The sequence below is a fragment of the Salvelinus namaycush genome, chromosome 19, assembly GCF_016432855.1.
Source record: "Salvelinus namaycush isolate Seneca chromosome 19, SaNama_1.0, whole genome shotgun sequence".
NCBI lineage: Eukaryota > Metazoa > Chordata > Actinopteri > Salmoniformes > Salmonidae > Salvelinus > Salvelinus namaycush.
The window spans coordinates 41807032-41832013 of NC_052325.1; the positions used below are offsets into that span (position 1 = coordinate 41807032).

General features: G+C 41.1%; 1 protein-coding gene across 1 annotated transcript; it reads left to right on the forward strand.

Annotated features, from left to right (window-relative positions):
- Positions 1–9302: 9302 nt before the first annotated feature.
- Positions 9303–24720, forward strand: LOC120063852 (protein Wnt-10a). The gene is made up of 4 exons (XM_039014169.1): positions 9303–9364; positions 10747–11012; positions 15753–16126; positions 24250–24720. Exons 1-4 carry the CDS (start codon positions 9303–9305, stop codon positions 24718–24720), a joined length of 1173 nt encoding a protein of 390 aa, XP_038870097.1.
- The last annotated feature ends 262 nt before the right edge of the window (positions 24721–24982 follow it).

The following is a 24982-nucleotide window of genomic DNA, read 5'->3' on the forward strand; positions in this document are numbered from 1 at the left end:
CTGTTGATGTGCATAGCTATAAGTTATTCAAATGTACTGTGTCGTACCCTTCTTTTAGAGTACGTTTTTTGTTGCAACTTACCTTTCAGGGGTCTGTAAGACAAGAAACCGTTGGCGAAACAAAGAGAGAGTACGATGAGAGATCACATCGCTATAATTTATTGCCAATATACCATGGTTTATGACCAGATGATTTCTTGCCAGAGGGTTCATAGTTAATATTGTTACCATGACAGTGACTACACACTGTACAGGATCACTCTATTCTCAGAGCTACTAGCTCTATCTGTGGAATCAGCAACATTTTGTGTTTAATTTAATCTATATACAGTTTTTGTACAAAAAGAATATCACTTTAAGGGAGAAAGACTTGGTAAAACCGAACTATTCTGAGATTTACTACAATATTAGGCATTCTTTACATACAGTTATGTTAGCAGTAGAATTGATCACTTTACCATGTTAAGTTTGGGTTGTAGTTGACCAAATTATGAAATCAGACCAAATGTGACATTTCATATGTGAGATTATATGCATGACTAAGCAAGATATTGGCCTATCCATTCCCCATAGAACAACTTTTGGACTTGTTGGGCTGCCAGGAGCGTTTTACTGTTACTGTATGTATGTTTAAACAGCCCTTGTCAAAATGGACGAAGGTTGTTTTGTTGTTTTCTGGATTCAAAGCAAGAGACAAGTTTAGAAAACATGATTTTGTCATGGAAATGTTGAATGATTTAAAGATAATTTCTTAGCATTTGTTTGGATTCACAGACATAATTTTGATATTCTCATACTTAGTTGTTCATTGATTAAACTTTTATTATTCTACAAAGTTCATTTCATGTCCATTTAGTTACTTTCCAGTTACAGTATTTATATACATTTTAATAAATTGACAATTGAGTTTCTGCATTTACTATACAAATAAAAAGTAAACTGTTCACTCTAGTTTTCATTTATTTGTATTTTTTGTTTTCTGGTCTGTGTAGCAATGAATTCAAATGTCATTTTTTTGTCTTGTTTTAGTGCCTTTCTTTGTTAGACCAAGACAAATCAGAGATTTAAATGCATAACCCTTTATAAACGGGTAGATTTATAGAAACGTATGTCACTTTTGCCTTCCGTTGACCTTCGACACGTTGTGTAAGTGTTATTCATATTAATTGTCTTCATGCTGGGTCAGGGTGGAGGGTTTCACCTCACTCCCTTCCAATGACCATTCTGGAAGATATATTTTCAACACTTCTGCTTCAACTATATCATTTTGCCACCCAACAAAAAATGTGTTATGAGTTATTTATGATGTAAAAATAAAAAAAACTCCTGCTGTATTAGTTTGAGCCTTGCAAGTTGACACAAGTACATTTTTTCCAGGAATTCACATTTCAGTGGAGCCAGCAGTGTTTAATACAGAGGTAGGCCACAGACAGGGAAAGCGCCAGGAGCGCTCTCTCCTCAAGCTGCCATGGTTCAGCGTGGGTAAAGCCAGAGGAACTGCATAGACAGTGGATAGATTTATAGAAGCCCTGGTATTAATGTGGCTGCCTCTCTCTGCCTGCCTGCCGTCTTTCAATGGAGAGGTGTACTTTTCCACGTCTCCCTCCGAACAGTGCCCTGAGGAATGTGGTGTATTCGGATATGTGTCTGCCTTTGCCCGTTGATTGTAAAACACACAGAGACGTTAATGAAGGCCTGCCACTCTAAGTGGCTATATGTCATGAGGCAGACACATTTCCTTGGATCAATCAGACCAATATGACTCCTCCTGGGGTAATGTCTGACTATCATAAGGGAAATGATGAATGAACTCCCGGTGGTCTAGTCACTGAGCTTAGAGGTTCTCATTAAAAGTGCATATTCTAGATACTGGAACCTTTGGCAATGTCCCAAATGGCAACCTATTCCCTATTTCCAACCCTACTTTTGACCAGGGGCCACATAGCTCTGGTCAAAAGTAATGCACTAAATGGGGAATAGGGTGCGATATGGGATGCAGGTTTGTCACAGAGTGTAACGGTTGACACGAGAACAATTGAAAGCCAGTTATCACGACTTAGACGTGAATCTCTTCTCGTTGGCTCCTTTCCTTGGGGAGATCGTTCTCTGTTGTCAGTCAGCTTGAATCTTGACCAGGAACAAAGGCGAGAGTAAGAGCAAGAGTAACTGTTATAGGTAATGTAACACCCATAATGTTCTGTGAACTTCTCTTGATCTTCACTGAGAGGCTCTCGACTCTATTCCCAAGCATTGTGTGAGGTTTGACCCGATCGTAATCCGTCTAATTATAACCCACATAGTGTAAACCTCTGCTCTAGTCATGTGTGAGCACAGTGTTTGGATGAAGCAATGATATTTACGAGAGACACGTGCCGCTGGAGATGGAAGTTCAGCTGTTGTCTGCCTGGTGGACTGACTGAGAGGGGCCCACCAAGGTAGGTGGCAATAGAGTACGTGAGTAGCGCAATTACCTCCAGTGTATCATTACTTTGTCCGGATGAACTCTCTGTGTAGTAAAAGTAGACCTCCTTGTTATCCTTCACAGTAAAAAAAAAAATTGCTGCTTGGTCGGGGAGCGATTGAGGAACCTGCTGTTTTAGGTTGAACCTGCTGTTTTAGGTTGTGTGTCATTTCAGGTTGACTTGGCAATGCCGGTTCAACAGAAAACAGGCTTCAGGACAGTCCCTCCATTGTCAATAAACACTTTTGCTTGCCAACACTCCATACGGGAATTTCCTAAATGCTGTTAAGTCTATGTCCCCAATCAAATGTTGATTTCGCTGTTTGAACACAGGCCTCTTGTTGAGTGTTTATTATATATGGTTCAATTTGATAGAGTCCTGGGGCTGTATGTATCAAGCGTCTCAGAGTAGGTGGGCTTAACTAGGATCCTGTTCCCCGTTTTCCATGTAAAAAAAGAAAGATACTAAATCAGCAGCAAGATGCAGTGCCAGCTCAGAGGACGGTATGATCTTTTAACACAAGATGGCGATGTTTGAACAGGGTGTTTTTTTTTCTCTCCCAGCTGTACCGTGCTTCAAAGACAATTCCTTGAAATGTTGTGTCATGAAACAGCTGGTTAATTGTAAGAGGGTTGACTTACAACACTAACACGTATGGGTTTGGAGCTTCTTGTTGACTGTTATGGGGCTTTCAAATACTCGACAGTATAGTTCTCTGTTTAAGGCCACTGGCAAGCCACAGTAATCTGTTTTTGCCTGGTCAGCTCAGTGCACTCACTGGTTGCCTCCCAAATGGCACCCTGATTCTCTATATAGTGCACTACATTGACCATAGGAGCCCTATGGGCCCTGGTTAAAAAGTAGTGCAGGGGATAGGATGGCATTTGAGACACGCAACCACTGTCCCGGTGGGCCAGGTGCTTCAACAGACTGAACTCCCTGCTTTCTCTCTCATCCTTATCTTCATCTCTGTGACCTGAGACCACTCCACTTAGAGGTCGTTTTGAAGGAAGCCCATGCATAGCATCTCTTCAGATCTCCATCTCCAACCCATTTCTCTCCTCAGATTGTTTATCAATAATGCCTCGAGCGACTCCTTTCTCCTTCCTCCGGTAACTTTCTGCACTTTATGTGCAGTTTACCTAAAGTTGTAAAAGTGCCAATCCTTATTTTGATGTGATCCTTGTCTTGATAAACAAGACGTTGGTGGATGATTCACAGGAAGCCGTGGAGAGAGACAGAGTCCAGATGGTCGGGTCAGCACAGCCCACTGTCTATAGCAGAGAGAGAGAGAGAGAGAGAGAGAGGGAGAGATAGAAAGACCACCATCTACAGCAGAGAGAGAGAGAGAGCTCACACTGTTCAACAACAGAGCAAAGCTCGGAGAGACTGTGCTCACGCATGTGTTTGTCATTTCAGTTACAATACTTATGCATTTAGCCAGCTACTATACTGGAAATCTTTGCGTAATTGCACAGCAATAAACATCAACATTATTGTACCTCTTATGTTTTCGACCCTACATACCTCTCTGGTTGTATCACCAGCATTGCTCAGATGTTCTTACACAATAACAATAGCACACAAACATAGTGTAATTATGTCAAATTAGGGAAACCCCGGATTAATTCAAGCTTTAAAGAAAATAAGTGATGCTCAGACTTTCCTCAATGGGTTGTAGAGTGCCTGAGCCAGCTGGTAGGTAAACCCCAGCACAGAGGATTCCCTGCTTGTTGCCCTCCAGTAATTAATACCACAGTCAATGCTATGTTCAAACCACAAACAACTACCTGGTCATGGGATGCCTTTGAATAGCTTGAGGATACCCAGACACAAGGCTTCAGAAAATAATAGAATAGAATAGAATAGAATTGAATAAACAAATAATAGAAGAGAATGAAATAGAATAGTGGAAATCGTTGCTTTTTTCCCCAAGAACATTTCACTTTAATAATTTGTGGACTGCATTCTGGATGACAGATATCCCAAAATGGCTTAGGTTATATTCTGTCTTACTCTACTGTCCAGAAGAGGGAGCCTCGGTTTTCACAACAGCAACTTTCCCAAAGTCCATTGTGTCCCCAGTCTTTTTGTAACTCACGGATGTAAAGACACTGTAACACCATGAGCTCTATGTATCTAGATACAGTTGAAGTCGGAAGTTTACATACACTTAGGTTGGAGTCATTAAAACTCGTTTTTCAACCACTCCACAAATTTCTTGTTAACAAACTATAGTTTTGGCAAGTCGGTTAGGACATCTACTTTGTGCTAAGTAATCTACCAAGTAATTTTTCCAACAATTGTTTACAGACAGATTATTTCACTTATAATTCACTGTATCACAATTCCAGTGGGTCAGAAGTTGACATACACTAAGTTGACTGCCTTTAAACAGCGTGTTGAAAATTCCAGAAAATGACGTCGTGGCTTAAGAAGCTTCTGATAGGCTAATTGACATAATTTGAATCAATTGGAGGTGTACCTGTGGATGTATTTCAAGGCCCACCTTCAAACTCAGTGCCTCTTTACTTGACATCATAGGAAAATCAAAAGAAATCAGCCAAGACCTCAGAAAATAAATTGTAGACCTCCACAAGTCTGGTTCATCCTTGGGAGCAATTTCCAAACGCCTGAAGGTACCACGTTCATCTGTACAAACAATAGTACGCAAGTATAAACACCATGGGACCACACAGCTGTCATACCTCTCAGGTAGGAGACGTGTTCTGTCTCCTAGAGATGAATGTACTTTGGTGAGAAAAGTGCAAATCAATCCCAGAACAACAGCAAAGGACCTTGTGAAGAAGCCGGAGGAAACAGGTACAAAAGTATCTATATCCACAGTAAAACCAGTCCTATAGCGACATAACCTGAAAGGCCGCTCAGCAAGGAAGAAGCCACTGCTCCAAAACCGCCATAAAAAAGCCAGACTACGGTTTTCAACTGCACATGGGGACAAAGATCGTACTTTTTGGAGAAATGTCCTCTGGTCTGATGAAACAAAAATAGAACTGTTTGGCCATAATGACCATCGTTATGTTTGGAGGAAAAAGGGGGAGGCTTGCAAGCCAAAGAACACCATCCCAACCGTGAAGCATGGGGGTGGCAGCATCATGTTGTGGGGGTGCTTTGTTGCAGGAGGGACTGTTGCACTTCACAAAATAGATGGCATCATGAGGCAGGAATATTATGTGGCTATATTGAAGCAACATCTCAAGACATCAGTCAGGAAGTTAAAGCTTGGTCGCAAATGGGTCTTCCAAATGGACAATGACCCCAAGCATACCTCCAAAGTTGTGGCAAAATGGCTTAAGGACAACAAAGTCAAGGTATTGGAGTGGCCATCACAAAGCCCTGACCTCAATCCTTTAGAAAATTTGTGGGCAGGACTGAAAAGCGTGTGCGAGCGAGGAGGCCTACAAACCTGACTCAGTTACACCAGCTCTGTCAAGAGGAATGGGCCAAATTTCACCCAACTTATTGTGGGAAACTTGTGGAAGGCTACCCGAAACGTTTGACCCAAGTTAAACAATTTAAAGGCAATGCTACCAAATACTAATTGAGTGTATGTAAACTTCTGACCCATTGGGAATGTGATGAAAGAAATAAAAGCTGAAATAAATCATTCTCTCTACTATTATTCTGACATTTCACATTCTTTAAATAAAGTGGTGATCCTAATTGACCTAAGACAGGGAATTTTTACTCTGATTAAATGTCAGGAATTGTGAAAAAATTTGTTTTAATGTATTTGGCTACGGTATATGTAAACTTCCGACTTCAACTGTAGCTATTCACACATTCTACAGTCAGTATAGGTACAACCCAAATAAATAGCACCCTTTTTCCTGTATAGTGCACTGCTTTTGTAGCCTGGTTTAAAGTAGTGCACTATAAACGGTATAGGGTGCCATTGGGAAAGCAGATTATATCTTCCCATGGAAACATGGGAACAACAAAAGGCAAAAGGCAATGTCACATGAAGGACTGCACTTGTATCTTCCTGTGCTCTTATGCATGTCAGACATTAGAGAGAGGCAGAGAGCGGCAATCTACGTCCCAAATGGCACCCTATTCCCTATATTGTGTACTGCTTTTGACCAGGGCCCATAGGACCGTGATTTGCGACACACCCTATTTCAGCCTGACCTCCAGCATGTCCTTTCCAGATAAATACACTGCATAGACACCACACTCTTTCTGCATCATTTCACCACACTTCTGACTCTCTTCGCTATAATCAAAACAAAACAAGCCACATTTTTCAAAAGCCCATAAAAAGTTTAAACCCTCCCCGAGGCGACAGATTAGTGTACCTTCTGTGAGTTGTTAAGACCGTCCAAAATAAAGTTCCACTCATCCCCAAACTATTTTCAGTCCCACAATGACTAGTTAATTGAAAACCATACTGTTCTTCCTCCCAGAAGATTGCAACATAGATACAGAGGAACAACAAGATCGGCCTAAACTTTCTATTGCACTATGCATCTGTTGAACAGTGCAGTTTCAATAAACATGATTATAACTATAATGTCTTGGCTTTTCATGAACTAAAAAAGTTCATTCCCAGCTTTGAAGTGTCCCTGTACACTGTAAGTCTCTTTATTTTTATTTGTATAGAACTTCTACAGAATTTTACTGTACCATAATCACTCAATTTCTGTAGTGGTTGTTACTATGGAGATGTACAGTAGTGTAGATGGGTATTCTCCAACTAGTAGAATGGCTTATTCTTCTATATATATTCACTAAATGTGTTTAATACTGTGAATAGTGGTAATGTAGTGCAAAAGTAATGAAGCAGTGTTTTCACAGTACGGGGACTGAAATTCACTCTGGGAAAAATCAAGTTATTCTATTCTATTCTAATATGATCGTTTTTTCACCGTCTGTCCATTTTTCGACTGGAAGGGAGAACATTCTTAGAAAAGGGATGTTCATTTGATAGCAAGAGTTACCATAGCATCCCTTCTGCTATTTGAGCGACAATGCAGTACAACCTTTCACTCAAATTCATGGCAGATTTTCCCCCTCTCCTCTGAGCCTCTGAACACAAGGGGCTTCTCCCAACAGAGACTGGTCGTACATTTCTAACGAGGGACATAAATACAAGCACAACTACTTATCTTCAAGAGAATGGTAGGTGGACAGAAAAGTTGGAATGTAAATATAACTGACAAGAAAGTATATTGGTGAATTTTCATATTGGTGAATTCATAGTGCCTATCCTGATATATGAATATAGTGTCAACTGAATTAACATAATAATAATATAATGATATAATCTACTGTATAAGCCTTTAGATACATGCTATTGGTAGGAAATAGCCATGGTTGGTCCCTGGACAGGACACTGTAAAGCATACTAAGTTTTAACTCAAATGACTTGAGGAAACTAATTGCCATGACTCATTTGAGAAAAGCAACACATTTTTTGTAAGTTAGAACTGGCCTACCCTTGGTTGACTTGGGACCGATCAATTTAAATGAACAGCAAATGGATTCCCCAGTGAACAATGGGAAACAATTAGGCTCCTTGTGTGAGAGTCCTGAGAGTCCTGACTGCAGATCTTCTTGGCAAAACCCCACGGCACACCAGATGGAAGCAGTATTTATTTTTTCTTGAGCTTCTAACATTTTGCTATTAATTCTCTGAGAGGAAATGTGTATATTGTAATGTATGTTACCCGAGGAAAGCAATAAGTGAGTAATTTAAGCAGAACAGTGACTCAGTCGTAATGGCTCACAGTGGTGGTTATCTGCAGTAGTATGAAGCAGAGAGTGGGACAATTGCCATGTATCTACTCCCAGTCAAGTAGAGAGGTTCAGACCATATGAGCTCAGGTTGTGACTTCACATTGTCAGAATGCACTTTACATTGATGGCGGTGGCTAAAGGTTATATGGTTTCATTTCTTCATCCCACCCGCTCTCTTAAAAGCCTAATATGCGTAATCACATGGCTTGGAACAACTTCGTATTTAGACAATACAGCTCTTAGGAAAATAAATCAATGGACATTCAAATTAGGGTTGAACAACTATAAAGTAACTCTAGTCAGGAAGAAAAGTTACAATGTCATCATATTTATTAATAGTATTATTGAATGTTATTCATAAAAGTGCAGTCCGATCACTTCCATGTCAACTCATTCTCTGACTGAAAGTAAGTCAATGAACTTTTTTTGTATCATCCTCCTCAATCTCATCATCATCATAAGAAAAGAGGACTAAAAGTATTTGCTGCTGTCCCAGACGGCCCCATTTAGACCTCTTATCTGGGAATCTCCATATCCCCTAACAAGACACTTGCGCTCTTCTGCCGCTTTTCTTTGCTCTGAGTGACGTCGAAGTGGGCTGGCAAAGTGCTAGGTGGTGTAGTTAGAATGCTATCAGTAGGCTATAAGAAAAACATCACAAGTCAACGAGACTCAAGATAGTGCGCGTTAGTACACCCACTGCTTTCGGATGTATTCCAATGCGTATATCTTGGCTTAGCTATCGTACAATTGCGCAGATGTGAGATGAAAGAGTGTTCAGTCAACTCACTTCCAACTTATCTTCATTCAATAAGTTCTAAGAAAGTGCAGTCAAACTTTTTCGTTCTTTAAATCACTTGTCCTGCAGTAGTTAGGAAACATCCAGCACTTTGTCTGCCTTTTATCAGATCTCAAATCAGATACACACTTGAACCCAGGACCTGTCATCCTCAAACTCCGTCGCCTGGGAACTCTGGAGTGGACGAGCCTTTGATAAAGCTGTCAGATTTTAGGGGGACATAAAACGTGTTATACGCGCTCTATCTCTGCACGTATCTTTTGTAAAAAACGAGCCATACAATGGATTTCTCATTCTGCCGCCTAATATGTCTTCTGATGGCTATCACTCTGTTCAATCAAAGGTGAGTTGAGAAGTTTAATTTACTTACTTTAATATTTTACCTGAACATTTATTTGAATAGTAGCTGGATGCCTTTTACTTTCACTGATGTAGTTATTAAATCTTCAAGATTTACTCATACATAAGTTAATAAAATAAATAATTGTGCCAGTGTTTATATAAAGTTTGTATCACAAGTATTTATACAGTTGCTACATTATTCAGGTGTGTTTTAATTACATAACCTAGCTACAGTTAACCCAGGCTGGTCTATGAAGGCGCAATCAGGTTCATTGTAGGCATTGCTTTTGTTTGCAAATCATATTGTGCAATTATAGTACTGTAAAATAAATAACTCAAAACAAGTTTTAGCTTTGCAAATCCTGCTCTTCTAACATTAGAGGGGTTCAGTTTGTTATAATCACATAATAAGTATAATATTGCAGATAAAACAGTCTTTGTTCCATGTTGGGTCAGTGTAGGTAGCTACTTTGGATACTGTAATAACCCAAAATTGAATGAAAGGGTTATTAAATATGTATTCATGCATACCTGTTTAATGATCAGGATGCTGTATCACAGATAGACTACATTTCAATCATAATAGACATACATGTTCCCAAGTACTTTTCTAGGATTTTTCTTTGACTTGAAAAGTTATCCCACACTTGTGGGATAAGTGTTTATTTTTTTATTCTTGCCAACATGTGGTTCCATCCTCTGTTGTGACATGCCCCTTCATTCAATACCACATTTCAAGTTTATTGTCACAGAGTGCTTTGAGACATGGTCAAAATGTGTTGGAAAAATGCAATCTGTTATTTGTTTTATTGGTGTTTTATTGGTACATGTTTATACATGTTTTATTGGTCAATGCTATGCTTACAGTAACAACTCAGCAAATATGAATGATTGCACAAATGGAATTTGATGTAATGAACTTCATGCCTTTGTGTGTGTGTGTGTGTGTGTGTGTGTGTGTGTGTGTGTGTGTGTGTGTGTGTGTGTGTGTGTGTGTGTGTGTGTGTGTGTGTGTGTGTGTGTGTGTGTGTGTGTGTGTGTGTGTGTGTGTTAGTGTGTGTGTGTGAGTTAGTGTGCGTGTGTGTGTGTGTGTGTGTGTGTGCAGGAGGCAATATATTTAAGAATGCATAACAAAATAATAATAAAACAAATATGTTTTATTTCCTCACTGTACAATGTACCGCTTTCAGACCTTCAAACGCTTCCTGACTCAATATTGTCAGAAACAATTTACAACCATAAACTCTCAGAAGTGTAATACTGTTAAACACCTGACTCCTGTCTTGTGAATGATGGTTGTTACACATGATTTACAGGGCACAGAAGTATCAATCATGTACTACAGAACAGGCACACCTTAACATCAAACCTTCTGTGTTCCAGGGTAGATTCCAACGAGATTCTAGGGCTGAAAATCCCCAATATTGACCCCATTCTCAACGCCAACACCGTGTGCTTGACCCTGCCTGGACTGAACCGCAGACAACTGGAGGTGTGCATGAGAAACCCAGACGTCACCGCCTCGGCCATCCAAGGGATCCAGATCGCCATCCATGAGTGCCAGCATCAGTTCAGAGGACACAGGTGGAACTGCTCCAGCCTGGAGACCAGGAATAAGATCCCATACGATAGTGTGGTTTTCAAACGAGGTGAGTCACCTTACAGAAAGTACGGGGTAGGGAACCCCCTTAGTTAAAAAGGGTGCTAATGATTATCACGCCTGCATCTAAAATGGCACCCTATTCTCTACAGAATGCCCTTCTTGTAAAAGGTATTGCACTATAAAAGGAATAGGGCTACCTTTTGGGACGTATACCACAGGTCCCCTTTACTCATTCACTTCACACACTGACTCACAAAGCTGTTTGTGATTGTTATTATTGGAAGAGTTGTTGGTTTTCTGGCATTTGGTTATGGATGGGTATGTTTTGCCTGAGGCATAGAAACTCTAAATGATAGATATTAACAGTCACTTTTAAATGAGGGGATTCATCCGCTAAGAAATGCATACTGAATTAATATTTTGTTACATAGTTGCAGATACATTAAAATATATTTTCTTGTACTACGTTTTATTTGAACTGGGCACCAACAAACATACAGCAAGTCCACTAGCCGATGGCAGAAATAAAGCTATTAAGCTAATGTGAGTCTTTGTTAATTTAGATGCTTTTATGAGTGGGTTTTACAAATGCAGCATATTATGCATGCCCTAACTAATTGTTTGTTTGGATATCTAATTTTACTACAGGAAACGGATGTCATATCCTCTTTACCTCAAACATATATCTGCTTGTTGATTTATTCTGACATACTTTATGGGGCCATATTTCTACATTAACCGGAATTAAAGCTAAGCTAAAAAGCCAATGAGACACATAAAGTGAGCCTTCTCGAGGCCTGGCTAATGCTTTTACTCTCTGCCAGTGCAAGTGCTGTGAATTTGCTCTCAGCACTTTCCCAACTCTCAGTGGCAATACATAAACCTGTTTAGTTGGTTTCTGTAAGACAAAGTGACAGTTTTCTTTAATCTTTAATTAATTTTCCCACTTCCTCAGCCATCAGTTCAGCCGGGCGTGCCTCTCATTTTAAATTATTTGTTAGACTGATTTGTTCCAGGTCTCTCGCCTCAGCCTGCTTGGGAGGAAATCTAAAACAGCATTTTCATGTCTGTGTCTCTGAACTGCATCTAAGTGCTGTCCTCCGCTCCCCATGGAATCATGGCAAGATGGAGAGGGAGAAAAAGTACTCTGTGTGTGCGTGCCTGCATGCATGTGTACGTGTGTGTACGTGCGTGTGCGTGAATAGGGGATGATCAATGAAACATCATCGACTATATCTTATGTATCTAAACCAGCGGTTCCAAAACTAGGGGTCGCAACCCCATGTGGGGTTGCCTGATTTGAAAATGGGGTCGTGAGAGATGGTCTTGAAAAAAATAAATAATTTGAGCTTGGTTCATAGAGCCAGGGTTACATCAGTAACCTCCGGTAGCCGCTAGATGCGGTTGTAGTAAACAGAGCGGTTTCTGTTTTCTTCCTTCAAATTTGGCTCTATCTTTTGAATTGTTTAACCTTTTACTGCAGTGGGCTAAATCAGGGCCATACCGAGTGATTCTTGGTAGTCTTAAACAAATCTACTTTGAAACAAAAGTATACATCTCACTCACGGATATGAGCTTAAAAAAAGAAGATACCTATACCATGTCAGATATAGAGTTGAAATGTTTTAAATTTTTGGTTTGCATCCCAATATTACACTTTATATACATCACAGAAGACTGAAATATAACAAAACCATTTGACAAAGAAAAAACACATTTTTGTAGTATTTAAAAAATAATCTTTATTCATTAGAAAATTAGGAAAAATATTACTAAGGCCAAAGATGGCACTTTTGGTCATCGACTATATTATGACAATCACTGAAAGATTAGACTCTCTGTTTCCCTACACAATCGCCACAAACCTCATTAGAAGAAACCAGGCACCCCCAGACTGGAGGGAGAAGATCATACAAGATCATACAAGAAGATCATACAAAATTATTACCTGAATACTTCCCAATACCTTTCTGATGCATTTCAATACTGTCAAAATTACTGTCAGACTGATTTGTACTAGACTGTCATAGCCCCAATTAAAAAAGTAAACATTGGCCGTTGACTCCATCATTTTTTTTACATGGTGGTGTCGTAAATTTTATGGGGGATCAAAATGGGGTCGCGGCCCAAAAAAGTTTCAGAACCCCTGCCTAAACCCTTTGGATGCATTTCTTTTAGGCATGGTAGCATTTTTAAAAACATGTTTTGTGAATAGTGCAAATTTCAGACATAACCGGTTCACACCCGATTGAACAGTGCAGTTTTTCATTAATCATGTGCTCCATCTAAGGTAGACAAAAAAGGGGACAGAGGTGAGGCAGCTTTCAAAGGTCTAATGAATCAAGCTCAAATCTGCAATGAACTCGGGTCATGGCCAGTTTAGGACTTGGGTCTGAGCATCTCTTTTTTTAAATGCTTTTATTTTTTGTAGTACTTTTAACCCCCTTTTCTCCCCAATTTCGTGATCTCCAATTGGTAGTTACAGTCTTGTCCCATCACTGCAACTCCCGTACGGACTCGGGAGAGGCGAATGCCTCGGGAAAGTCGAAGAACTCGGGTCTGTAGTGACGCATCAAGCACTGCAATGCAGTGCCTTGGAGGCCGAACTGAGCATCTCTACAATAGTGACAAATAGGGCTGTTTGGCTGTAAGATTTTGAATCAAACTGTAAGCTTTAAAGGGCAAATCAGCTGTTGAAACAATCTCAAATCGTTTATCCCGCCCCTGTTTCGGTAAAAAGCTGAAGGTTGGGTCTGGAGAAATGCAACCACTCTCAAGTTCATAGACAGAGCTATGGATGCAAGGACTGACCATCCATGACATCACATTATAGTTTTAACCATGTTTTGAGGCTATAGTGTTTATTTACATTTACTTTGTTTACAAACATTTAAGCAAAACAAGCCTATTCTTTGGGTTCTGATCGGGTATGCCAGTTTAACTAAGCTCATGAGGCATTACTAAGTTATATTATTCAAGAATCAATGGGTACATATCACTAATTAAGCCCCAAAATGGGTGTCTCAACTGCGGATTGCCCCTTTAAAGTCTTGAATTTAACAATTTATTTGACATATTCTAAGCATGTTTGTTTAATAACACAACATTTCTCTTCAGTAAGTTATTCTGAGAAGGGATGGTTTTACAGGAACTCAGGGAGTCATGGTTGCAGGCTATTAAGTCTGACCGGCACTAAGGAGAGTGCAGTATAGACAGATACTGTCTGTATGTTACCCTGTTACCCTGTAATTGGGGAGCACTGGACAGAGAAAGTCTAGGCCCATTAACTTGGTGTAACAATGTTAAGATTCTCTAGCACAGCTGGAGAAAAACCCTCAGAATCACCTTACACACGTGTGGATCCACTGTCAAAGATGTGTGGAATTATGACATATGTATATACAGTACGTGGGACAGATCCCTGCCCTGGGCATAAGCAACATAAGCTAGTGGCCTAGTTACAATTTTGACTTAAATCGGCTTGAAAATCTATGGCAAGACTTGAAAATGGCTGGCATTTATTTTTACGAATAATGTGCAAATATTGTACATTCCAGGTGTGCAAAGCTCTTAGAGGTTTACTCAGAAAGACTCACATCTGTAATAGCTGCAAAATGTGAATCTAACATGTATTGACTCAGGGGTGAGAATACTTATGTACATTTAGATTTTTTTTGTATTTCAATAAATGTGCAAAAATTTCTAGAAACGTATTCACGTATTCACATTATGGGGTATTGTTTGTAGATGGGTGAGCAAAAAATATATTTAATCCATTTTGAATTCAGGCTGTAACAACAATATGTGGAATAAGTAAAGGGGTATGAACACTTTCTGAAAGCACTGTACAGTATGTGTATTTACAATCCCCTTCTCCAAATAGATTACTAATTTACCTAGCTCTTATCAATAGCTCTTATCAATTTATCAATTACAGTACATGGAGAATGCTGTTATTTCTATCGGGAAATAATGAAGAAGGTGCTTTTTGGAACCGGCAGGTTCCCTCGACCTTATTCGTGGAATCTTTGTGCGTTAAGGTGGTGGAATTATGAGGGAATGAAATCAAGGTCAGAATACAGTGTATCTGTAGACACACCGCTGCTACACCTTCATTTCTTTGATCTCCCCCTCGAACGAATAGCGGTTGAATAGCATGCTGTTCTCATGCTTAGGTTCAAGGTCAGAATATGCATAGAGAGAAAAATGCATAAAAAGGGAATTGCCTTCCATTTACCCATGCTTAACTTGAATCGGAATCCCCCCGCCCCCCCCCCCCCCCCCCCCCCCCCATTTGAAAAGGCAGGCAGATCAAACGGCTGCCAACAGTAGCCAGGCTAATTGTAAACATGCTGGAGAGCTCAATAAAAGGAGAGCTTTAAAGGGGATTAACATTACGGTGCTCATATCTTCTGCACCACCATCGGCCACTTCCATCCCTGCTTATGATCACTGTCAGATCCTTGTGTTGAAAGGATGGTTGATGGTGGGGGTCGGTTCACATTCAGCCTCTGAGCCTGGAGACATGCAAGTTTTTGGGCTTAATTGCTATTGTCCCAGATGTTTCTCTGCCTCTGTTGTGAGGCACGGCGGGGGTTCATACTGGTACTGCAGTCTATGTCATCAACCCATCAGGGCTCATTGGACTTCTCCTCAGCTCAACAGATAGTCACCTGCTGCACTGTACTGTATATGCAGTAGGAATCAAACGGTGTACAGCAGGATCCTATCTCGATCTTAAACATGACCCCTTGTTTTTTTCTCCCCCCACCCCCCACACCCCCAGGTTTCCGTGAGAGTGCTTTTGCATACGCCATCGCAGCGGCGGGCGTGGTCCACGCCGTGTCCAACGCCTGCTCCATGGGGAAGCTGAAGGCGTGCGGCTGTGATGAGAAGCGGAGAGGCGACGAGGAGGCCTTCCGCGTCAAACTGAACCGGCTGCAACTGGAGGCCATCCACCGCGGGAAGGGCATGGTGCACGGTGTCATGGAGCATTTCCCTGCAGATCTGCCCGGGTCTCAGGACTCCTGGGAGTGGGGAGGCTGCAGCCCCGATGTGGACTTTGGGGAGAAGTTCTCCCGGGAATTCCTGGATTCGCGCGAGACCTACAAGGACATCCATGCCAGGATGAGGCTCCACAACAACAGAGTTGGCAGGCAGGTGAGAGGAGGCGTTTCAGCTACTGAAGGGGGCTGTTTGGAGGTGGTGGGTGGTGGGAGTTATGAATGTGTAGAGGGGTTTACAGTACAGCTCTCTTCTCTCTAGAGAAAATACTATTTGGGAAGGTCCGGTCACACAAATTTCCTAGGTGGCAAGGTCTGAATGCGTAGTAACAAACCCCCACCTTGCAACCCATGCGATCCCAAACTTTTCAAACCGTTCACACCCCTCTTGTTGGTGGAGAGAAATGGCTAATTTCCTGCAATTGTGCCCATTTTGCCACGAATAATGTGTGTTCATATGATACCAAGCGTCGAAGTCCGACTGAGCTCCAATTTATTTTACATTTTTTTGCCGGGATCCGTGGTCCGTACTGACCCCGTTCTCTGGGTCTGGATCCGGCCTGTAGACCACCTGTTGAGTATCGAGGACTTAGTTTGTGGGGGCCCATAGGGCTATGGTCAAAAGCAGTGCACTTAGATCACCATTTGGGACACATTCTTAGTTCACGGAGGAGTTTTTTATGGAAAAGACACAGTAATGCAGGTACAAAATGAGAGGATTACGACTCGAGTCCTAACGATAACGTCATTTTGAGGCACATGCTCTGATTTTATTGGCTCGGTTGTCAGTAGTGACCTATCAATACAGATTACTCAGTGATTTCTCCACATGATGCAATTGCCTTGCATCTGTGGTCTTTTGAGCCAGGCTTCCTCTCCCACTCAGTTCGTAATCAGGCGTTTGTAGCCTACAATAACAACCATGGAAGCAGCTGCGTATGCTGTTTGAAAGTACTCATAGTTTTAGTATGGTTTTTCAGATATCAATATAGGAAATCGTTAATGGATTGATATGAAATAAATGTCATAGCTGACATTTATTGGCAATGAAGGTGTCGTCACCACCCCTCACCATATACATTTTCCTACCATTATTACGTTTCAAAGCAAGAGGCCTAATTATGCTTTTTGTGGACAACATAGGCAGTTCTCCTGCCTATGTGATCTTGCAATTTTTACATGCTCAGTTTACTCTACTTATGTGTTCCTATGGGCAGTGTAGCATTTGGCTAATAAAGAAGCTTGGTTATGATGGCCATATAGCAGTGGTTGGGAATTCAAACGTAAACATTGACAGTTTCCTTCTAAAAAACATGCTTATCCTTAACTCTAGTTTAATTTGGTTGATGTTATGATACCATAAGTGATCAATTGAATAACATTAGCATGGTATTCCACGGGTATTTTCCCAGCATATAGTTGATTTCGTGGACAGATGGGGTTGCCATGGGGTTGCCATGGTGTTATTGGTCTAGTGTTAGACTAATTGGATAATATGAGTCAGATTTGTGTTGCTCCAGATGACAGGAAGAGTAGCAGGAGCATGGGATTGGTTTAGGGTTAGTCAAGTATGTTTTATGAAATAAGCAGAGAAGAGAAAGTGCCCAAATAGGAATTAGTTAACAGTAGAAATGTTGATATACTACAGTTACTACGTACCACTCCTACTCATACTCCTACTGCTTCTACTACTACTACTACTACTACTACTGCTACTGCTACTGCTACTGCTACTGCTACTACTACTGCTTCTGCTACTACTACTGCTACTGCTACTGCTACTACCACTGCTACTACTACGGCTACTGCTACTGCTACTACTACTGCTACTGCTACTACCACTGCTACTGCTACTGCAATTGCTACTGCTACTACTACTACTACTACTACTACTACTACTACTGCTACTACTACTGCTACTACTACTCCTGCTACTACAATTACTATTACTATTACTATAACTACTACTATTACTACTACTACTAGTAGTATTACTACTACTACTACTACTACACATACTACTACTACTACTACTACTACTACTACTACTACTACTACTACTACTACTACTACTATTAATATTGATATTACTACTACTACTACGATAATTATTACTACTGCTATTACTATTATTACCACTACTACTATTAATATTGCTATTACTACTACTACTACTATTAATATTGCTACTACTACTACTACTACTAATACTACTACTGCTACTACTACTATTAATATTGCTATTACTACTACTATTACTACTACTACTACTACTATTAATATTGTTTTTACTACTACTACTACTACTACTACTACTACTATTAATATTACTATTACTACTACTATTGCTATTACTACTACAACTCCTACTCCTACTGCTGCTACTACTACTACTACTACTGCTACTACTACTACTAATATTACTATTAATACAACTACTACTATAACTATTATTACTATTATTACTACTACTGCTACTCCTGCTCCTGCTCCTGTTACTACTGCTGCTACTACTGCTACTACTGCTACTACTACTACTACTACTACTACTACTACTACTACTACTACCTATTGTTACTGTAGATGATCACTCCCAGGCAGCACTGTTGTCATACACAAAAGTAGCAGTAAATTTCACATTGTTCAACGCTTCCTCCTGAGTAATTTGGTCTTGTATCTTTTCATCCGTTTACTTCTGGTTTCCTTGATTATTCAGACAAAACACAAATGTGGAGTTACTCAGCCAAGGAAAGAGAGAGAGAGACTCAGATGATTGTCCTGCTTTTCATGTGCAGCAGGGCCAGCAATAAAGCCATGCTCTGCCCAACACAGTGACCCATTCGTGTGTCCATAGTATAGGCACAATGAGCCATAAAAGGATTTGATTCTTGGCCAGTGATATACTGTAAAATCAGATGACATACATTGAAAAAAACCGAATGTCATTTCTAAATCAACAGTCCATTTAATCCTCTTAAGAATTTCAGAGTTTCTATGTCACGTACCACAAGGCTAATGTTGTTAGTTGGATGAGAAGACCAATGATATATGATCATTGTTACACCCCTTTGTTTTAGGAAGTTGCAGTGTTATGACAAAAGTATATCAACATAGGGAAGATAGAGAGGCATAGCTAGCTACTGACTTCTGATCTATTTGACAACCAGGGTGATAAGTTGCAGGGAAGATTCATAGTTTGGGCACATTGAAGCTCTGTTTTTGACAAGAGGCCTATTTGGCAGCAATAGCTGGTTGTGCTAGAAACGTACCTGCTGCTACTGGGAAATGCTTTGAAACTGACAAAACCGCTTTTGGAGACAGCTTCTTGAAGGAGAGCCAAGAAAACCGGAACTATTAACACACGCATTGGTTGAAACAAAAGCTATCCAAACTGATATCCAATTACCCTGTACAACAGTTGCAACTGTGTAATTAACAGGAAGTTTATCATCAAATGTATTTCAGTATGGCACAATTACATTTTGCTGGAATGTATATGCAGTTTATTGGGAGCAGTTTTAATGAACTCAATGTACATTATCTGACCTGTGTTTTGATACAGATTTGACCACAGTTGCGTTCAAAGCTGCAGAGTCTGTGCATCTGCTAGTCGTCTCTCAGATCAGGTTGCACAATGCTCTGGGTATGTGGAGTGCAGTTCTCTTAGCACACTTCATATATCAATGCTTTAATGAGTTCTAAGCTCGGAGAAGAAAACAACTGAAGGTGCAAATGGAATATACTAAAGCACTGTACAGAGACATCAGAGGTACAGTATGACTCATGGAGGTATGCATCGTTAGAAGAACACAGCCAGAGCAGCACCTTGATAACTTCAAACAGAGCAGAAAGCCCCTCCCCCCAAATCAAAATGAAAACACTGACAGGTGAGGTCTCAAATAATACCTCCACCCTCCTCCACCTCCCCCAACCCCTCCCCTTAAAAAGGAGCTGTCTTTTATAGAGGAATGTGGCGGTTTTAGTGGGGTATACATGTCGCCTCATGCCCACCCTCTGGTTGTCACGACGTTCAGTCTTGTTAAAAGCTCTAATTAGTGGCTGTTGGCTCTTTGGAAACAGATGTTTAAACCCAGCGAAAGATTTTAGACATCAAACACGACGGAAAGTAGAAAGAGATTCGCCCTTCCTTCCTCCCAAATACAGATCTCAGAGAAGTTGATCAGGGGAGAAAAGTCCCAGAACAAAATTCAATTTTTTAACCAAAGCACATCCCTCTCATTCCAACAATTTTCTCTGAGTTAATTTTAAGCAAATGTTTAGTGTACAGCAGTGTGTTGTGTATAATTATGTGATGATTGATTGGAACATGGTTTTTTCGAGGTTCCCGCTGCATGATTAAATGTTTACAGTGTCTGTCGATAACATGGAGACATTTGCAAGGGTAGTAAATTATTTTATGTTGTATATTTTGATTAATGAGGTCTCTCTCGCTCGTATGTAGCAGAGCTTATTACACATTGACTGGGCCTTGTGACTGCTTGGTCTGGCCTTTATGCAGCCTTTATGGTGGCCTGTTGGATCTCCATTAGAGATTTGTAGCATCTAAGGAGAGGAAGCATTCCATTGGGCCGGCAGTGGATCAGTTTCACCACCCTGGTCTAGGGTCTCACAGGGGCACCACCACAACAAATGCTCAACACTGTTTAAGGCACAGCATGTGGAAGCTATCAATGTAATAACGTTTATTAAAGGGCCCAAATTGGATCTGTGAATGTTGTGTACAATTAACTGAGAGTAATACTGCATGTGATTGTTGTGTAGTGAACGGTTCTCATTAGGTTGTTACTTTAAGATGAAATCCTTGTTCACTGTCGGTTATTGTGTGGCCACGTTTTAATCATTCTTTGATGACGTGTTTAAATGACTTACTTGATGCTGAAACTTAATGTGTTGTGGGTTTGTTTATATTCTTTGAAATCTTGGCTTTGTGTCCCTTTATGGTTGTTATACATGTCTTTGAAATTAACTACACAAAGCAGTGTGCAATGTTACTTTGTTCATAAAAACTGGCGTTTGACATTCCAGGACAGATTTATCTCCCACAAATATCTAAGTTATAACCCACAGGATGTAGCTAACTTCATAATTTAACGTCATATTTGCTAAACATTGAGTCATTATAGTACTCTAAATGAAGATAGACAACATACCAGTAACAATCCACAAACAAGACAGTCAACAGAAGTCATTTAGGCCATAACATTTTAATAGACTATTCAATAAAAAATAATTATGACACAATAAGGATGAGAGGAATAGGGGATTAAGCACGGTGACAATATTAAACAGACACACCATTGATAGAGGAAGGAACATGGTTTGCGTCCCAAACGCCACTAAATAGGGAATAGGAAGTCATTTGGGAGGCAAACATAGCGAAGTATTTAAGCGTTCTGAACACCATGTAATACCTAGTATTGCCTGTGGTCCTAATCTGCTACCAATATGTCTTATTTGATCTCAGTCTGGGGCTGGTTTATAGAGGAGTCTGTCTCACTCTTCCCCAATTAAAACAGCCCAGATGTGTGTTTTTAACGGTGGTCTGCCAATGAATTTGAGGGCAATTACTTCTAAAGAAGTTTTTTTCCCCCTTTGCATAACTACAATGTTAGTTTCTAAGACCTACATATGTAGTCCACAGTTTTCATTGAGACTGACAGTCAAAGTGCTGAGACAGAGGCCTTTGGAGGATATGACCATGTGTAGTTGAACATGCACATCTCCTCATACAGTATAACAGGCTATTCAAATCAAGACGATACGCTAGGGAAAAAAAGGGGTTCTTCGGCTGTCCCCATGGGAGAACCCTTTGAAGAATCCTTTTGGGTTCCAAAAGAGGTTCTACCTGGAACCCAAAAGGGTTTCTTTAAAGGGTTATCCTGTGGGGACAGCCAAAGAATCCTTGTATGCAGTTTTTTTCTAAGACGATACAGTTGTAATACCGAGGTACCAGTCTTTGCTAAATATTGTAAGTATTGTTTGTTTATATCTGACAGTTACCATGTATAATATGCTTTGTGAACACGAGGGAGTATTGTGTGAATACACTGTAGAGTGAGACCTGTACACGACAGGCAGTATTAGCAGTGTAATGAGGCTATGGTTGCATTCAAAATGGCACCCTATTCCCTATATACACTGTATATCCCATAGGCCATAGGGTTCTAGTCAAAAGTAGTGCACTACATAGGGAATAGGGCGCTATTTGGGTTGGAGACTAGGAGATGCTAATCAGTGGATGGCAGACACAGACACGGCCATCAGATAGTTCCTGTACTCTGCTCTCTGTTCCCCCCTCCAGGCCTGTCTAGCCTCTGGGCCTATGAGTGAGATTCTAAAACCCAGTCAGTTCCGCTTCCAAAAGGGCACCATAAATCACTGCCATATCAGCGTCTCTCGTCAGTCAGTCACTTCCAGGAGAGCTCAGCTCGGCAGCGGCTCACACACTCTTCCTCCCGGTGCCACAGGCACACCCACATCGACTCAGCTCATGCCCCCAGGTGCACCCTGGGACACGGCTTGGAGGAAAGGGAACAATCTTCCTGATCTGATCATCATCACCGCAGTCATGTCAGAACAGGCCACTTATGGTAAGAGCAGGCAGGTCCCATTTCCTAAACTGTGACAGCTCTGAGGTTTTATGCCAGTTTTGGTTTCAGTCGTCTCTCGTTTGAGTGTGTCATTTTTGTGTCCCCCGCTTACAGGCTTCAGGATATTGCTTCGTCACGATTTTTTTGTTGTAGTAAATAAAAAACCTACTAGTAAGACAGTTGATTATGAGAATTCATGAAAACAACTACAGTAGGGGATACAATTAGACCGGCCAGTTCAGTGTGTATCTAAAGGGTTACGTGGGTTACTGTTGCATAATTACAGGGTGTATATATAGCCAGAAGGATGCAGTTCAGGGACGTAAGTTGGTCTGATGTAAAAAACGAAGCTTAAAGGCCTGAAAGTATTTCCCCAGGTTTGTGATGGTGGTCTGATTGGCTTGTGATCGATAGTTGTTAGCTTCGGCCCCAGTGAGATCAAGAGTGTTGTTTCTCTTTCCCTGTCATTCCTAATGGATGACTCAAGTGGTCCATTTATCACTCTCCCACTCTACCAATTCACACAGAATATCACTTTCTCTCTATTCAATGGGAACACATACGAGAGGCCCTGGAATGGAAACCCACAGCACGCAAACCCAAGCCTTAAACAATTCATGCTCCTCCACAAAGTATATCTGCTTTTGGCAACTGTTCAAAATGACCTTTAGTCATAGAGTGGCTAAGACGAGCCCTTGGCTCAAACCGTCAGAGCGCTCTGTTTAATGGATCAGAACACAGCTGAATAATAGATTGGGTTTCGACTCGTTTCGACCGAGGGAAAACACGTTTCAGGGTCTCCTCACTCTTCATCCGATTCTATCTCAAAACAAAGAAAGAGAACACAACACATGAGATAGTGCAGTTTCATCTCAGCTCGTATTAGCTCTGACTCACTCACATACTGTAGTAGTAGAAACGTAATCTTTTAGCAATCGACAGACTAAACTTGACTTCTCTCAAAGGTTTTGAACGTCTTCGTGTGTGTGTGTGTGTGTCCCAGGGCAGCTACGTAGAGGCCTAGGAGAGAGTAGAATGTGTGAGTGCTGAAGGTGTGTGTTTGTGCTCGTGCTGTTGATAGGGGTGGGTGTAGGAGCATCTGTCAGTGCTGAGGGTGGCCCCTTTTCCTGTTGGTAATTGGATCTAAAAGTTTATAACTCAGGCTGACAGATGAGTGCATTGTTGAGAAAATGGGAGGTCTGGGAGTGTGGGAGGGACATCCTCATTCGGGATGTGAACTTGGCATTGTCCTGAACGAGCACTACTACAGTACAGCGTCTTCGAAGTCAGTTATTCCAGGCAAAACATCTCAATAGTAGGCTAGTGCTACCTACATACTTTTGATGCCTAATTGGTCACTCAGCAATATGAAGCACCCACACACAGCCCATGTTAGGAGCAGGGGCCAGGATCAAGTGGAAGGGAGTTCCACCGCCTTAGAGTGAGAAATAGTTTAAATAAAGTGTATTTCTGTTGAACATTACTGTAGAACACTTAAGCCAATTATTGTAGTGACAATTATGTGATAAATGTTAACAGCTGTGGAATGAAAGAGGAGTCTAATCACAGTCTATATGATTTGCCTAATTTGATGAGGGAACATGTGTCCTACTACAGGATGGGATGAAGGAGGATGCTAACGTGCAGTTCCCTGTTCCTCTCTGTGCAGGTGGTGATGGACCACATGAGACGGAAATGCAAATGCCACGGGACATCAGGAAGTTGCCAACTGAAGACCTGCTGGCAAGTCACACCAGAGTTCAGGGTGGTAGGCTCGCTGCTCAAGGAACGTTTCCACATAGCCACCCTCATCAAAGCCCACAACAGGAACACGGGCCAGCTGGAGCATGCCCACCACCCCACACACAGACGCAGATCCAACCTCAACGAGCTGGTTTACTTTGAGAAGTCCCCGGACTTCTGCGAGAGGGATCTGCGGTCCGACTCGGCCGGCACGCAAGGGAGGATCTGTAACAAGACGAGTCCAGAGATGGACAACTGTGAAAGCCTCTGCTGCGGGCGAGGACATAACATCTTACAGCAGACCCGCAGTGAACGATGCAACTGCAAGTTCCACTGGTGCTGTTACGTGGTCTGCGAAGAGTGTCGAATAACAGAGTGGGTCAGTGTCTGCAAATGAAGAAATGCAGAAATTAAATAATATACCTTTTTTAAAACAGGGAAAGACTGCAAAACACCCATTCCCTTTGCAGTGGATTGCCATTTCCATTAGTAGAATGGAACGCACGAAAACAAGACTGGAATATAGCCAGTTCAAAGAGGTGTACAATCAGAGTGTGCACAGCATGTGTCCAACCACCATAGTTCAGAGCATCTGGAGCTGCACTGCCTTTCATCTCAGAAAGTGTTTTTAGATTAAAGATAGTGAAATACTATGGACA